Genomic DNA, 15,286 nt, shown 5'->3' on the forward strand with positions numbered 1-15,286 from the left:
AGCTCCTCCATGTCAAGAGAGAGTCTTTGTAAAGGTACTCAGCAGAGCAGTTTTATAAGCCTCTGCTACTTTTATTCCCTGAGTGCTTGCAGAAAACAGACAATTAAAAGCACAATGTCTGACCTGGAAACAATTCAGCATAGGAGTCAGATATACTATGCTGTTTTCATCATTAGGAAAAAATGTCTGGTTTTAAAAGCTTTTCAGGATTGTCTGGATTATGGGTGAAGGAGACAATTAAGAAATTTCAGTTTTTCCAGATGCCTGCCATTGGAAAAAAAAAAAAAAAAAAAAAAAAAAGTTCTTTGAGATAGCAAAAAAAAGTATATATAGCTTTAACCATTTCTTTTGCAGCATGTGGGAGACGAGCACTGCAAAACCAGGACACAACATGACCACCGCCTTATACAACATAAATTATTATTTGGGTTTTACTTCACAGATGCCTAATTTTCAGCATAAAATGGATTGCATTCCTTTGAATTATTTACTGTAGCTTTAAAAATCCTAAGGGCAGGTATGAATAAGCCATAAAACTTCGCTTGGCAGAAGTTTATGAGAAACTGTAAACCGAGCCCTTACAAAATACACAAAGCACTACAACACATTTACTACACTACCCAAAACATTAAATCAGGCTGAACATACATTATGAACATACACTGAACAGACAGAATTAATTTGGCTTGACCTGTCAAGGAAAAAAACAATGAGAAAATTAAATCCTCTGTTTTAAACCTTGAAAATAAATTCAGATAGTCTCGTAAAATGACATCTGACTGAATTCAGGACACTATCTTGTCCTTCTGAGCCATGAGACTCATGTCCTGAAGAAACACTTTCTATATAACCCTCAACATTGCACTTCTGTTTCCCTAGTGTAACAGAGTGATACTGACAGCAGCCTATTTTGCAGATTGCAAGGAAAGCACAGGAGGTCTGATACACAGTGATGAGAAGACGAGAAGAAGCGCGCGTGAAAGCGTGTGGATAGAGAAGATCTTAAGTTTTCAGCTCAACCACCACTCCTAGAGATGTTCAGCTTGAGGTATCAAGGACAACCAAAAGCTCATAGCAAGTGTCCAGGTATGGGCAGGAGGCCATGAGGCTGTGCTGAGTTCTCAAGGGCAGCCAGAACTTGTAGGTCATTTGACTGAATTGCAGCTATAAATGGAGACCTCTGCAGCTACACTGAGAACCCATACCTGCACCTGGCTGTCCCTCAGGCAGTCTTCAAGGTAAGTTTAATTAAAGCATGGATAACAGCAAGGAACACCACTGAAAATGGCTTAGTTGCACACTATTTCAGGACTAGCACAACGACACCATTTCAAAAGCACAGCAGATCTCCATTTTGGCCTCACTGAAATTTGCCATATCCATCACGGCAGAACATCCTCCATCCCTTTCCCAAGCACTTCCAACAAGTGACGCACTGACGCAAGCCATGTCCTTTTCATGCTGAGGTGCAGGTCAGTCAGACTCACATTGGTCAGTACATCCATTTGTGATGATGCTGTAGCTCAAAATGCCTCCATAAACTCTTATAATGGCATGGATTAATCCCATAGTCAGGGTCACCAGTAACAGAATGGTCTCCACCTCACTGCAAGGAATGAGTTCTGTTCCAGCTGTACCACTTGCCAATTCTGAGCAAAAAAGATACTAAAATACCTATGGCAAAAACTTCTGAGGTTAAACCACACAGGCAGATCTTAATGGAACAACAAAAACCACAGAAGTCCTCATGCAGTACTGGCCTGAAATCCTGACTTCTGGGTAGAAACAGAAAAATAAATCAGCTCAATAAGAGCTGCAATAGAAATTCTGCAGAATGCCAACAACAAATCCAGGGCAAAGTAGAAGGTTTCAGGCTGAGACAGACATTGTCAGTGCAAGATCAAACATTTATCACAAGCACAAACATAGGCTGGGCAAAGAATGACTTGTGAGCAGCCCTGAGGAGAAGGATTTGGGGATGTTAGTTGATGAAAGACTCAATATGAGCTGGCAATTTGAGCTTGCAGCCCGGGAGGCCAACTGTATCCTGGGATGCATCCAGAAAGGCATGACCAGTGGGAGGTGATTCTGCCCCTCTTCTCTGCTCTTGTGAAACCCCCACTTGAAGGGGGTTTGGAACTAGATCATCTTAAAGGTCCTTTCCAATCCAAACCATTATATGATTCTATGATTTAAGATGAAAAATAAAAACTTCAGTAGATATTTCAAACAATGTGGCTTTAATAGCATAAAATACTGGGAATTCAGCATTGAAAGATATCCTTCTGTACTACTGCCTTCCCTTCTCCTTTGTTCTTCACAATCAGCTTAGCACTAAGGCATATATATACTTATTAAAACATATGTTTTTATATGCATGGATGGATGTACGTACAAATAAAAATATACAAAAATATACAACATTTGAACTACCACCTACTACTGCATGAAGAATTGAGGTTTTGCTGTGTTTTTGTTCTTTTTTTGTTTTAAATATGATTAAATTTCAAGAGTATTTCTGTCTCCAGTACACATGGTTTAAAGGCCGTTTGGAAGCTGAAGAGGCAGCAAGAAATACGAATGAGTCAGTATAAGAGAACTACAAATTGCTTGGCTCTTCATCTGCAGTTGAAGTACAAGTGCCCATAAAAGGATCTTTTCATTTTTCTTTTGTATGCATGTGTACTGAAGGTGAAGAAAAAAAAAAAGCAATATTTGCTTGGAACTTCAGAAATTGCTTGAAATGCAATTCCAGCTCCTATTCCCGGAGGATAAAGAACTTCTGAAGTTATTCCTGAACTACTCTCTTCATATATTAAATTGCTTCAAGAAGAACAAAACAGAAGAGTAAGGTAAATGTTCTGTGACAAACATGAAAAAACAGAAATAAATTGCTTTATAAACAAAACAATTTTATATACAACCTTGTGTGCTCTTCCATTGGAAATATTTTAGGAAACTTTGAACTGACACATGAAAGTTGTATGTACAGATATAATAATAACTATATACAATATATAAACTATATACAATATATACAATATATAATACAATATATTATACAGATATAATAATAACTATATACACTATATAATAACAATATACAATATATATATATACAATATATAGATATAGAGATAAAGTAGATCAAACAAGACAGATCTATCTTATCTCTCTATCATATATATATATGATATATATATGTGTGTATATATATATCTATACATATATATATACACACACACACACACATATATATATATATACACAAAGGAAAAAGCAAATCAGGATGAAGTATATGCTAATTTCATACTCTAAGAGAACATTTTATAATCATAGATCAAAGAAAACAAAGATGTGAGACACAGCAACATTCCAAAGGTTAGTTTGCAAAACACACCAATAGGTTATAAATCATGACATTTTGATAACTATTGGAAGCTTAGGTCAGAAAAAAAATCCTGAACATTGGGAGAGGGAATATACAATGTTGCCTGATAGAGATTTCTTGCTTCCAACAGCTCATGCCATTCACTCATCTACTTACAAGAGAAGACTGAAAATTATAGTAGGAAAATATTCATTTTAATTAATCTTCATTTAAATTTGTAAATTATTTTTACTTACTGCATTTTTCAAGAACTCTTCCTTACAACACAAACTAATACCTTGTCAGGGAATATTTAAATGCCCATCATGAAGAGTCTTCCTAACTTTTCATTATCTTAATGTCATCTCTTTACACCATATTACAGCAACTTAATTTCTGTCCTTCACCTCTACCCTATTCCTGAGCTTATTTTCATCAAGACTATTACAAAGTCCAAACTCACAATTACGAACTGTTAACTTTCTGCATTAAACACTTCATATGGTCCCAGTTTGCCTTCATGGTGCTCCGTGAGATTGCTTATAATTTGACTCAAGTTTTGGATTTGCCATCACTATGTGCAAAAACTGCAATATCACCACCTAAGAAGCAGAAGCGCTGCATTCTCTAACCTTTTTAGCACAGTATGAAATGTTCACGTCTAGGGAGTACAAAGATAATTTGTACTTAAATATTGGTTTTATGAAGTAACTCATCTTCCAGTACTGGTTTGAATTCAGTTCTCTGCTCTCACAACTGCTATCTAATGTGCTAAAGAGAGCTGCATGAAAAGTTCTTGACAGCACTGGACCACTCAATCACAACACCATCAGAACTTACATTTGGGTCAAAATTAACATATGTGCATAGGGAATGTCAAAAGGCAAAGATGAGTATGGTATGGAATAGCTGCAAGGGAAACCTCATTCTCCAGCAGAAGCATATTAATTAGTCTTACTGTCAAAGGCTAGACGTTAAAACAGATTTTCTTCTATAACTCACACTAAGAAGTTAACAGCAGAAAACAACACAGCTAACGCCTATTATAAATGAAGATATTTCGAAGTCTCCAACAGCGATGGCAGCTAAAATATCTGCTGCAATGCCCCCAGACTGCACAGGAAGCATGTTAGATAACAGTATTTGTCAATTAGTAGTCAAGAAGTCATGCAATTAAGCATTTTCATATAAATATGGCAATACTTCTAACTGGAAAAAAAAAAGATTAAAAGCATAAAATGTGCAATAACTGTATGAGCAATAAGCTTTTATGTGGAAGGTTAAAAAAATTTAGTTTAGCCACTGTAGCTGCAAATTCACTTATAGAAAGGAGTCTTCCTTCAACAATGAGGTCTTTCAGACAGATTTTTGGCATATCTTGTAAGATCATAAGGGGAAAAAGCCACTCCTACCTTCCATCTGCATAGTCTGCATCTGCGCCTCCCCACCAGACATCTGAATCATCATCTTCAGCATCAGCTGAGTCAAGATTGTCGCTTTCCTCTGCTAACGGGCAGCAAACAAATTCCACACCACGAAACTTGTCAATTCCACAGGGCAGCAGCATGCCATAGTCATGCAGATTCATACTCTTCTCACTACAGGACTACAGAAAATAAAGTAACAACATTGTCATGAAGGAGGCTGGAAAAAGATGTCACTAATCTCAAGAGAAAATAAGGGGCCATGTACAGCTGTAGGAGGTTGAAGTTGGTGAGCTGCATGTTCGCTGAATTTTGAAACATGACTTAAGTCATCACCTCTGCATTTACTGCTTACACTGTTGGTAGCTCCCTGCCTGTGTCTGCATTGAGCTGGCAATGTGTGCTTGCAGCACAGACAGACAGCCATATCCTGGGTTGCATCTAGAGAGGCAAGGCCAGCAAGTTGAGGGAGGTGATTTTGCCCCTCTACTCTGCTCTCTTAAGACCCTATATGGAATATTATATCAAATTCTGGGGCCCCCAACAGAAGAAAGACATTGAGCTGCTGGATTGTGTCCAGAGCAGGGGCATAAAGACAATCAGAGGGCTGGAGCACCTTCCCTATAAGGACAGTCTGAGAGAGTTGGGGCTCTTCAGTCTGGACAGGAGAAGGCTCCAAGGAGACCTTACAGCAGCCTTCCAATACCTGAAGGGGGCCTACAGGAAAGCTGGAGAGGGACTTTTTATAAGGACATGCAGTGACAGAATGAGGGGAAATGGCTTTATACTAGAAGAGGGCAGATTTAGACTAGAAATTAGGAAGAAGTTCTTTACTGTGAGGGTGGTGAGACACCGGAACAGGTTGCCCAAAGAAGTTGTGGATGCCCCTGGAGACATTCAAAGCCAGACTGGTTGGGTCTTTGAGAGACTTGGTCTAGAGGGAGATGTCCCTGCCTATAGCAGGAGCCTGGAACCAGGTGATCTTAAAGATTCCTTACAACCCAAACCGTTCCGTGACCTTTGCAAGCAGCAAGACCTTCCTTCCCCTGCTCTTCTGTCTTTGCCTGTATGGAAGGACTTATCACCTCCCACATACATGGTGACACAATATGCTCCTGCTCAAAATTCTCACATGTTCTGTTTCACATAAAACCTTAAGGCAGAATGCTTATTTGTCTTCCTGGGCTATTAATGCTTTTAAACAGTTCACTGCAAGACAGATTTACATTTAAAATTAGAATTTCCATACATGAAGGCTGGTGCCTTAAACACTTATTTTAAGAGGCCAATGTATATATTAGATATAGATATTATATAGATACATATTAGCAATTGTAATACTAAGTTCATTTCTGTATTCAGTTAAAATACTGAAAAATTTGAACTCTGTGCTTGACTGCAAGATGGCTTTGTACAGTTCTGTGTTTCACAAGGTCTCTTAAACTTTTATGCTGAACTTCACATATTGCATCCTGAGGCCCTGTGAAGTAGCTGGCATAGGAATATGACACCAACTGATGGTAGCAGTAAAGGCATAGCCTTCATCAATTAAAGTTTATCAGTTAATCTTTAGCTCCAGAGCAATAGTTGCAAGGAAAGCCAGATGAGGCAGAAAACACCGTGGGTAATGGAACATGGGGAAAAATAATGCTATTAAATAGGGCTCATGCTAAATAATGCACAATTTTTATTAAGTGTAAAAGCCTTTTACGCTACCATTCATAAGCACCCTTTTAATTTCTTTTCAGCATCACTACCATAACTTCAGCTCATTCTCAGCATAGTGATACAGTTCTAGAAAAGCAGATTAACATACCTCTTTAGCAACAGTATGCCAGTGCAGGTGAGTTTCACACACATCCATCCTTTCCTGATGAAGGAACTTGCACTTGTCTGGTACCAGAAGGGCATCACTCACAAACTCGCCCACTGAAAGAAGAAATGATAGTAAATTAAAAAACCCATGAATAATAAACAGTAATTTTGCATCTAATACCTCATCCTCTTAAACCTCTTGGTTGGTATACGCCAGCTTTCATGGATGAGCAGCAGGGCTGCTTGCAAAGAACGGTGCAGTTTCTGAATTTCCACAATGCTCCTGACTTTGATCTGATTTTGATACTGGATTATGGAAAGTTTAGCATAATATGGAAACTTCCACTTGAGCTATGTGAAGTACGTTGGACCCACTGATGACGTGTGGTGCAACATGAAGCTAGGAGATGGCGGGATCTAGCTCATGGAAGTCTAGCACAAGATGCTGAGAGGCATGACAGTGCTCTGCTTCTGCATCTATGCAGGGCTCGTGTAGGGAAGGGGCCTGAAGTGCTTTGAAATATTAATAGTTCTTCCATTATGGAATAAATCTTATCCTAACATATTGTTTTTAATAATCCTAGAGTATTTACGGTACTAATAGTCCATTGAATTATTGTTGTGATGTAGACTCTCTCTTGCAGCCTCATTACATCAGCCAGATGAATTCAGATTAACCAAGAAGGGAGGGAACATGAAGCCAGAACCAGAAGCCAGGGAACATGATGACTCATCGTCACCTGCCTACCTGGATCTGACCAGAGTAGGGGAAAAAGGACTCTGCAATGGACAGATCTGAACAAAGAAATTGTGCTGCCTTTAGCAGTAGCACAGCAACAAGAACACCACTGAAGTACATAATACTCACAGCTTCAATGCTTACAATTAAAAAGAAATTCAGCTGATGAATAACACGATTCATTAGACTAAAATCACTAATCCTGTACAGTTCTGGCTTTACAATTAAGCAAACCCAAACCCTTGAAAAATGTTTTAAAAGAAACAAAAACAAAACAAAAAAAAAAAAAACAACTGTAGAATGCTTTTGAAAAGTTGACACACTGGACAGACCCTGCATTGTGAAGCACATGACTCAGCTGGCATAAATGATCAGTTCCCCACAGCAATTGTCTGCAATCTCCAAAAAACTACAGTGGGTTTTAAATGAACAAACCATGATGTCCCAATGGCTGAACGGACACAATAATGAGTTAATGAATTGGAAAGAGATGACTGCAAGTTTACTGTTCAGTAGAGGGTCATCTAAGGGACCTGATGAAACAGTCCTTGAAGCTTATATTAACAAAGTCTGTTTTAAAAATAATCAACATCCCCTTGCACTGGGAGAAAAGCACAGTTCAGCAAATACAGGCATATAGCTTTGCTAATCACCAGGATGTACTTTTCACACAAAGTTCCTTGTTCTACTTCAGTGCTTTTGATCTCAAGTCTTTAAATTCAGTTGCTTGATTTACTAGGAAAAAGGGTTTTATTACCTTTACCCTTGTGTGACACGCTCTACTGCTTGCAAATTATTAACAGAAATGCTTTCTGGAGGTATGTAGAATAAACTTGTAGAAATAATGAGTTGAAACACTTTCCGGTAATCCGGAATACAAAATTTGCAGCTTCTGTTAATGGAGTCTGTACCACCAGTGGTGTCATACTTAAATCCTGCACTGAAATGTGAATAAATGTGCTTTTAGTCATATACTGCCACACCCCCAAAATGATTCAGCTCATAGGTAACGGATAATGCTTCCATTTAGCCAAGTATCTGAGCACTAAGAAAACACATGGGTGTTCTGCTTATGGTGCACGTCTGCCTCGCTCTCACAGGACAGAGCCTTTCACAAATACCTGCAGTTACGTGTTGTTGCCTGTTCAAGCATACAAAGCATTCAGAGCTTTGCCTTTACGGCAAACATTTCTAGAAAACAAAATAAATCCTGCAAAAGTGGCAGATATCACAAAATTCATTTTACTCCAGTGAAACAGATGCAAATTTAGAAGCTCTGCATAAACACCATGAGCAACCCTTTATCATCTGACTTCAGATATGCATAGGCGTAAGAGTCCAAATACCAACACACCTGTTAACTTCTGCAACTGGGGAAAAGGGCATTTTTTTGGACTAATACTCCTTCATTATACAGAATTACATGCAACTTTGCAAATGAGTCTTCTGAGCTTTATCAACACATAAAAAGAGCATGCCCTGGAAGCTTTTAAAATTCTATTTCTTACAACTATTTCTGAAGTTTAAATGTAAAGCTTTGCATTTTTGCTCTTGGTGGGCTTCAGGTTTGCTTTTTTTTTTTTTGCTGCTTTAATGAATTCCTGCTCAAGGGACAGTTTGATGGAGGGAATTAAGTTCAGTTGATAACTGAAACATTTATTTTGCTTGGGCCAGTCTACCAGAAACACAAGCCCATCAGGAAGTAGCACTTAAAATACATTTGGCTTGTGGACAGGCTTCTATCTGTACAACTTCAGTATTCATTTAACTTTCAGTGCTGCTGAGTCACTATGCCTTTGAGGACTGTTTGATTTTTCAAACAAGTAACCCACAGACTGCACAGAGGAAATAAAGACATGAAGAGTGAACAATCCTGTGCCTCCTGAGTGAGGACCAGTGTCAATGGGCTCTAAAATGTTAAGAGTTCCACAGGCAGAAGGACTGGCAAAATTTACCTCGAAGATAAACCCCAACCACAAAGGGGTGGTATTACCATCACCATTGGTACTGCTGTCAGGTTTGCATTTATCCCTATTTTCTGTATTTTTCTGTATTTTTCAAGGTCTCCTGCATTTTGATTCTAGTCCTACATCTGTGGTCTGCTGAGGTAACTCTAATAATAAAACATGACTGCACAGTTTGTCTCCTGATGAGTTCATAAATCACTAAATTCCCTCAAGAAATCCAAGAGGCAAGTAGAATAACCACTTGTTTTTCAGGAGATGTTTACCCGTTCTTGCAGGGAAGATCTGAACAAAAGCAGCCTGCTCTGCCTTCTGGGTTTCTAGCCCTTCCGGAAGAAACAGCCCTGAAGGGGAATTTCAGGCAGAGATCAAGTTACCACGTTAAAAGCAAACAAACAAAACCACAAAAAAGCCTTGTGCCTACAATTCATTCAGCCAAAGGCAGAGAATATTCTGCTTGCTCTTCTGGAACTAAGCTGCATGCTCCCAACTCAAACCTCTGTCTTTGAACAGCTATGTTTAAGTTGTTGTATTCACTGTCTATGCTTAAGTGCTACACATCACTGCAAGACATCACGCTAACGTTGTAAATCACAGCTTAATTTCATTTTACAAATCTCAGTTCATCTCCTTCCCAATGCCCAATTTTCCATTACCTTTGTAGCAGCCTTCACACTGCCACATCCCAGCGGACACCAACAGTGTAGCAGTTGACATGCATCAAAGACAGCTCTGCCACACATTACAGATCACAGGCACAGATTATAATGCCACATTTTACTACCGAATTATTTTCATTCAGACAACGACATCCTGTATTCTCTGAAAAATACTCCCGGAACAGCAACAGATTTTGTGCTGCAAGATCTTAAGTTTTAGTTCAGAAATACGTATTTCAACCAGCAAAGACTATGAAATCTATTAAGACTCAGCCTCTAATAAAAGGATTCTAGCAAAGGCAGACTTTTAAATCTACTCTAGGAAGAAAAAGGCTCAGCAAGCAAGCACATTTACAAGAACATGTCTGCCCTATCTGTTCAAATGGTAGATATCATATCAGGGCAAAATGATTCAAAATGAAAATGCCATATGCTGTGTGAGGTACTGTCAGCAGATCTTCCATCCACTGCATAAAACAGTTGGGATGTGAGGATTCATCCAACATCACACAAAAAGAGAGCAAAGATGAGAAAGGTAATGAAACCAAATCTATGATGAAACCAAACACCTGCTAGCAGATGGCTGGGATATCAACCAAAAAATAAGTATGCTCAAATTATCTTCAGGGGAGTATTTTTAAAGAGAGCCTGTTCTAACTTTTGCATGAAAATACAGTGCAAATGCTAGAGTTTGTGGCTTCATTTTTAGTGCCACCAGTGAGCACAAGGCCTTGCTGAAATGAATTACAAAATTAAGTGTCTAAACCCACATTCTTGAGGAGCACATTGGAAGAAATGTGTCTTTTCCTATGACTTCCCATGGATGACACCAGACAGCCGCATGCCAGGACACTGGCAGCAAGTGATAAAGCCCTTCCCAGCCCGTGGGCTCTGTGATGCCCTGTTCTATAGGTGCAACAGCTCAGCTTTCAGCGTGTTTGTTAGCTTGTGTGCCTACTGCAAGTATGTCCCTTACATTTATTCAGTCACCTAACTTCAAGTGCCACTATTAAGGGTAACATTTACATAGCAGACAGCATGACATTTGAAGTCTTACTCACAGGACAGTTTACTTTTAAAATGCATTTTGCTTTTCAGGCAAATGATTTAGTAAGCACAGCTATCTAGAAATATACCAAACAAGTCCCAGTATTGTCCAAGCACCTACTATTGACCTAGCACCCACAGGTGAAGAGGCAGAGGCTGCTGTGATGAGGCACTGCATTGCCCCATACCTAGGGGTGGCACTGGCCCTGCTCCACACACGGCTTTCCTCTCACTCCAGCATGAGTGTGCCCAGGCAGACTGCGAAAGTCCTTCAGTCTGCTTTAAAGGGTTTCAAACAGCACACGGTAAACAGAGGTTTCAGAGATTTCTCCAATTTCAAAGTTAAAGAGAAGCAGTGTTTAGGAAGTAAGTAAAAACCCATCTGTAGTCATTTGAAAGGTAATTTGCTTTTACCTATGAATGACTACCAATACTAGCATCGGTAAATAGGAAGCAATCAAACTCCATCCCACTGTATTTCTTTCTCCAGTAAACACGTAGAGCAGCATCAACAGGTGCTGAAAACACAGTCACCGGTAGAAGTCAGGCTGAAGGAGGAAGGAGCTGGCACTCAGCTGTGCAACGCAGCAACAAGTACATCTGAAGCAACAACCCAAGGAAACCACGTTCACCATCTGCAGAATTTGTCCATTTATTAGGCTACAAAAGGTAAACATTTCTGACTTTCTGAGATTAAAAACTGGTAGTCTTAGCTGTACTTAGTGTCTCAATACTCTGAAAACCATTTTGAAGAATCCTGATAATGTGCTTTTCACAAGTTCTTTGGTGACACACAATATATGACCATACTGGTGACACAAGATCAAGGCAAAAGAAGATCCACTGTACTGAATGCAATGACATCTGAATATGCACACCAGCAAATGCACATCAGGTCCCAACCGTGGTGCTGTTCAGCCATAGTTTTTGGAAAATCCAAATACCTTAGGTAGAATTCTGGGCTTGAAGGGCTAAAACTTTTTAGGTACAACCCATTAAAATGCATTTGTCCACATGAAATAATGAACCACATAAGAGCTGCACCTCAAAGCAATTTTCAGTGTTTATGTTTTTGTTTTCATAAGGTTCTGTACAGAAGAAGGGTTATTCTCTTATCTTCTTCCTTCTTCCTCTGTAACTCTTTGATCATTGACATAAATGGAATTTCTGCTCACCCTGATACTTTTTTTTTTTTGCTTGAATGCGTTTTTTTATGAAATTGGCTTACTTTCCAGACAGAATGTAAGCATCATTCATATTTTATGCATTACACCAATAACAGATACATTTGTTTACACATAAGAAAATTCAAATGCACATCATCACATGTTCCAGCATCATTACAGACAAGGCACACAAACATTTCTTCAAAATCTACAGCACTTCTGTGGCTCATTGAAGCATTAAGCCCATTTACTGCTCAATTATTTCTTCTACAGCTCTCCCCCATCTTTGTGGAAAGTCTTTCAGGGAGCACAGCAAGATGCCTGTTATGCCCCTCTCTTGCACACTAATGCAACATAACAGAACTGTGCCAGTGCCCACTAACCCAACCTCGTGGGTTAGGTCACATGTTGGGATTCCTTTTCCTAACTCCTACATCCTAAATGGCCCACAATCTCAAAAACAAACAAACCACCAAACAGCCTATCAGAACTTGTTATCAGTGTGACCAGCAGCAAACATCACCCCCAAAAGGCCATCTGGAGGGTTTTCTCTTTGGTTTGCTTTCTCTAGGGACCAGTGACTCAGAAGGACAAATTTTCTTGCTCTGCACCACAAATCAAAACACAGCCTCTAACTTAGGACTTACTGAGAAATCATCCCAAAAACTGGCTGCCCAGTCAAGAAAGGCAAGAAATTTCAGGACCAAGTTGCTCTTTTCCAGTTCCTCAATGCAGCAATCACATCTTTAAAGTTTCTGCCATAAATGAGAGTACTTGTTGCAGATATAAACCTCTCCCCCGCAGTTCTGTAATGCTGCTCAATTTCCTAGGAAATAAGTAGGGAACTGCAAAAATAACAAAAACACTACACATGTCAATCTGGAGAACTCGACTCCATCCTGTCTCAGTCAAACAGCTCCTCTGTGATGCTGCGCAAAGATCTTTTCACCTTCTCCCACAACATCCTTAATTGCTTCTGTTTCCCTCCCCTCTGCTCTCTGTAGTCCCAACAGAATTTGTTTTCCCTGCTGTCTTCATAACAATCAGTCCCACCTTTCTATTTTTTACTCAATTATCACAGTAGTACTGTTCAACAAATCTATAGTAGGATGTGGTCAATTGCTCTGAAGGACTGGGGAATGCACTGTGGATTGAAGCCCAGCTGTTCACAGTATAAAAAAGATTATAACTGAAAGATGCCACTTGTGGGTGGTTGCTGCATTTATTTATTTTTTAAAGGATTCCAAGTCCCATCCTGAGCTGACAGCAGTTTGTCTAGCTAAAACAGATCCTCTGCAGTGGAATAAAAATAGAAGGCAATGAAAAGCTGAAAGGTGCTGAGAGCTAAGGCAAATTAGAAAAGTCTCCTTCATTTTTCTGCCTGCGGTAGAGCAGAGAAAATAACAGTACTCCTCAAAAAGAACACAGGATAATGAAGAATTTATTGGAAATCTCTTCACCTACACAAAACAGTCAGTAGAATTCATAGAAGGGGAAAAAAAAAAAAAAAGAAAAAAAAAAAGCACTGAAAAACTCTAAGGAACAGATTTAAAGTGTGAAAGGTTTTATGAGATAATTTTGTGAAGATTTAGTAAGACTTTTTATAAAGTCCCAAAGTAGAACCAAAAGCAAAGTTTTGAAATATCCTGTACCACAACCAAAATAGAAGAAAAAACAGGAGGGAAAACAAGATAGTGGCACTTGCAAAGACAAAAACACTCCACAAGAAAGGATGCTCAGGTTGTTTACACAGCATTGTCTGGAATATGCAGTTACATGCCTGCTATTTCTTAGATGCCTGCTGTTATTCTGTTTGAAAAGCATCCTGTCTTTATGCAGCTTTTTACATCAAGTTTCTGTGAAAGAAACACAGCAACATTATTACTCACTGACCATCTCTGTCCAGAAAGGGAGCACAGGAGATAAAAAAAAAATGTAAGAGTATCATATGCTCCATGCCCCCAGAAGTTAGTGTGGACAAAAAAGGGTAATCTGAAACATTTTCTTTTCAGTATGGGGGAGAGAAGGCTATGGTAGGGAGGAGGGGAGGTAAATAAAAAAAAAATTAAAAAAAAAAAAAATCTCCTATTACCAGAAAGGTACAGCAGAAAAAACGGCAAGAATTTTGGGAACACTTACCACAGAACCATAGATTTGAATTGGAAGGGACATTTAAAGGTCATCTAATCTAACTTCTCTGCAACGAACAGGGATACCCACAGCTCCATCAGGTGCTCAGAGCCCCATCCAGCCTGACCTTGAGTGTCTCCAGGGACAGGGCATCCAATGCCTCTCCAGGCAACCTGTTTCACTGCCTCACCACCTTTCTTGTAAAATAGTTTTTGCTTATATCCAGTCTAAATCTCCCCTCTTTTAGTTTGGAACCATTTCCCCTTGTCCTATCACAATAAATCCAGCTAAAGAATCTGTCCCTTCCTTCTTACAGTTCCCTTTCAGATACTAAAAGACCACCCTCAGATCTCCCTGGAGCCTTCTCCAGAGCAGCCAAGCTCTCTCAGCCTGTCCTCTGAGGGGGGTGACTCCATCCTTTGAATCATTTTGCAGCCCTGCTCTGGACACTCCAACATGTCCTTTTTGGCAGGTTTGTGTCCTACCCTTATGCCCCCCAGCTTGCACAATCCAGTTGCAAGACCTTGTATTTGGATTTGTTAAACCTTGTGTGGTTCTCCTGGGCCCACTGCTGGAGCCTGTCTAGGTCCCTCTGGAAGGCGTCCTGTCTCTCAGGCAAGTCGACTGCACCACATAGCTTGGTGCCATCAAAGCTTCTCTTATCAAGGCAAGAATCCTTTGCTCACACTCCCCCTTCTGTGGCAGTACTATACACAGAACAATTTGCCATCATCCAATGCTTAAATCCATTTACATGAAGCCCTTTGGTTCTCCACATCCACTTATTTTTCCAGCACTCTGCTATCAAAAGCTACCACCAAGCACATCTCTGGTCCTCACAGTCATTACCCACTGAGACACTATGGTAAAATATAAGTATAAAAAGGATAACACTATGGAAATCAAAAAGCATTTGAGGAATGAGTTGAAACAGTTTTCTTCTTAAAGGGACACTTTTCTAGACACCATTAA

The 15,286-nt window shown here is 39.5% G+C and overlaps 1 protein-coding gene across 2 annotated transcripts in view; it reads right to left on the reverse strand.

Moving 5' to 3' along the window:
- The window catches only part of LOC125703482 (amyloid beta precursor protein), a 202,892-nt gene that overhangs the window by 98,805 nt on the left and 88,801 nt on the right, over positions 1-15,286 (reverse strand). For both annotated transcript variants that reach the window (XM_048968045.1, XM_048968035.1), the window contains exons 4-5: positions 6,611-6,723; positions 4,783-4,976 (exon numbers count right to left, since the gene is read on the reverse strand). In XM_048968045.1, the coding sequence (XP_048824002.1) occupies positions 4,783-4,976; positions 6,611-6,723 (307 nt within the window). The remainder of the gene's footprint in view (positions 1-4,782; positions 4,977-6,610; positions 6,724-15,286) is intronic.

Source organism: Lagopus muta, chromosome 1, assembly GCF_023343835.1.
Source record: "Lagopus muta isolate bLagMut1 chromosome 1, bLagMut1 primary, whole genome shotgun sequence".
In the NCBI taxonomy this organism is placed as follows: domain Eukaryota; kingdom Metazoa; phylum Chordata; class Aves; order Galliformes; family Phasianidae; genus Lagopus; species Lagopus muta.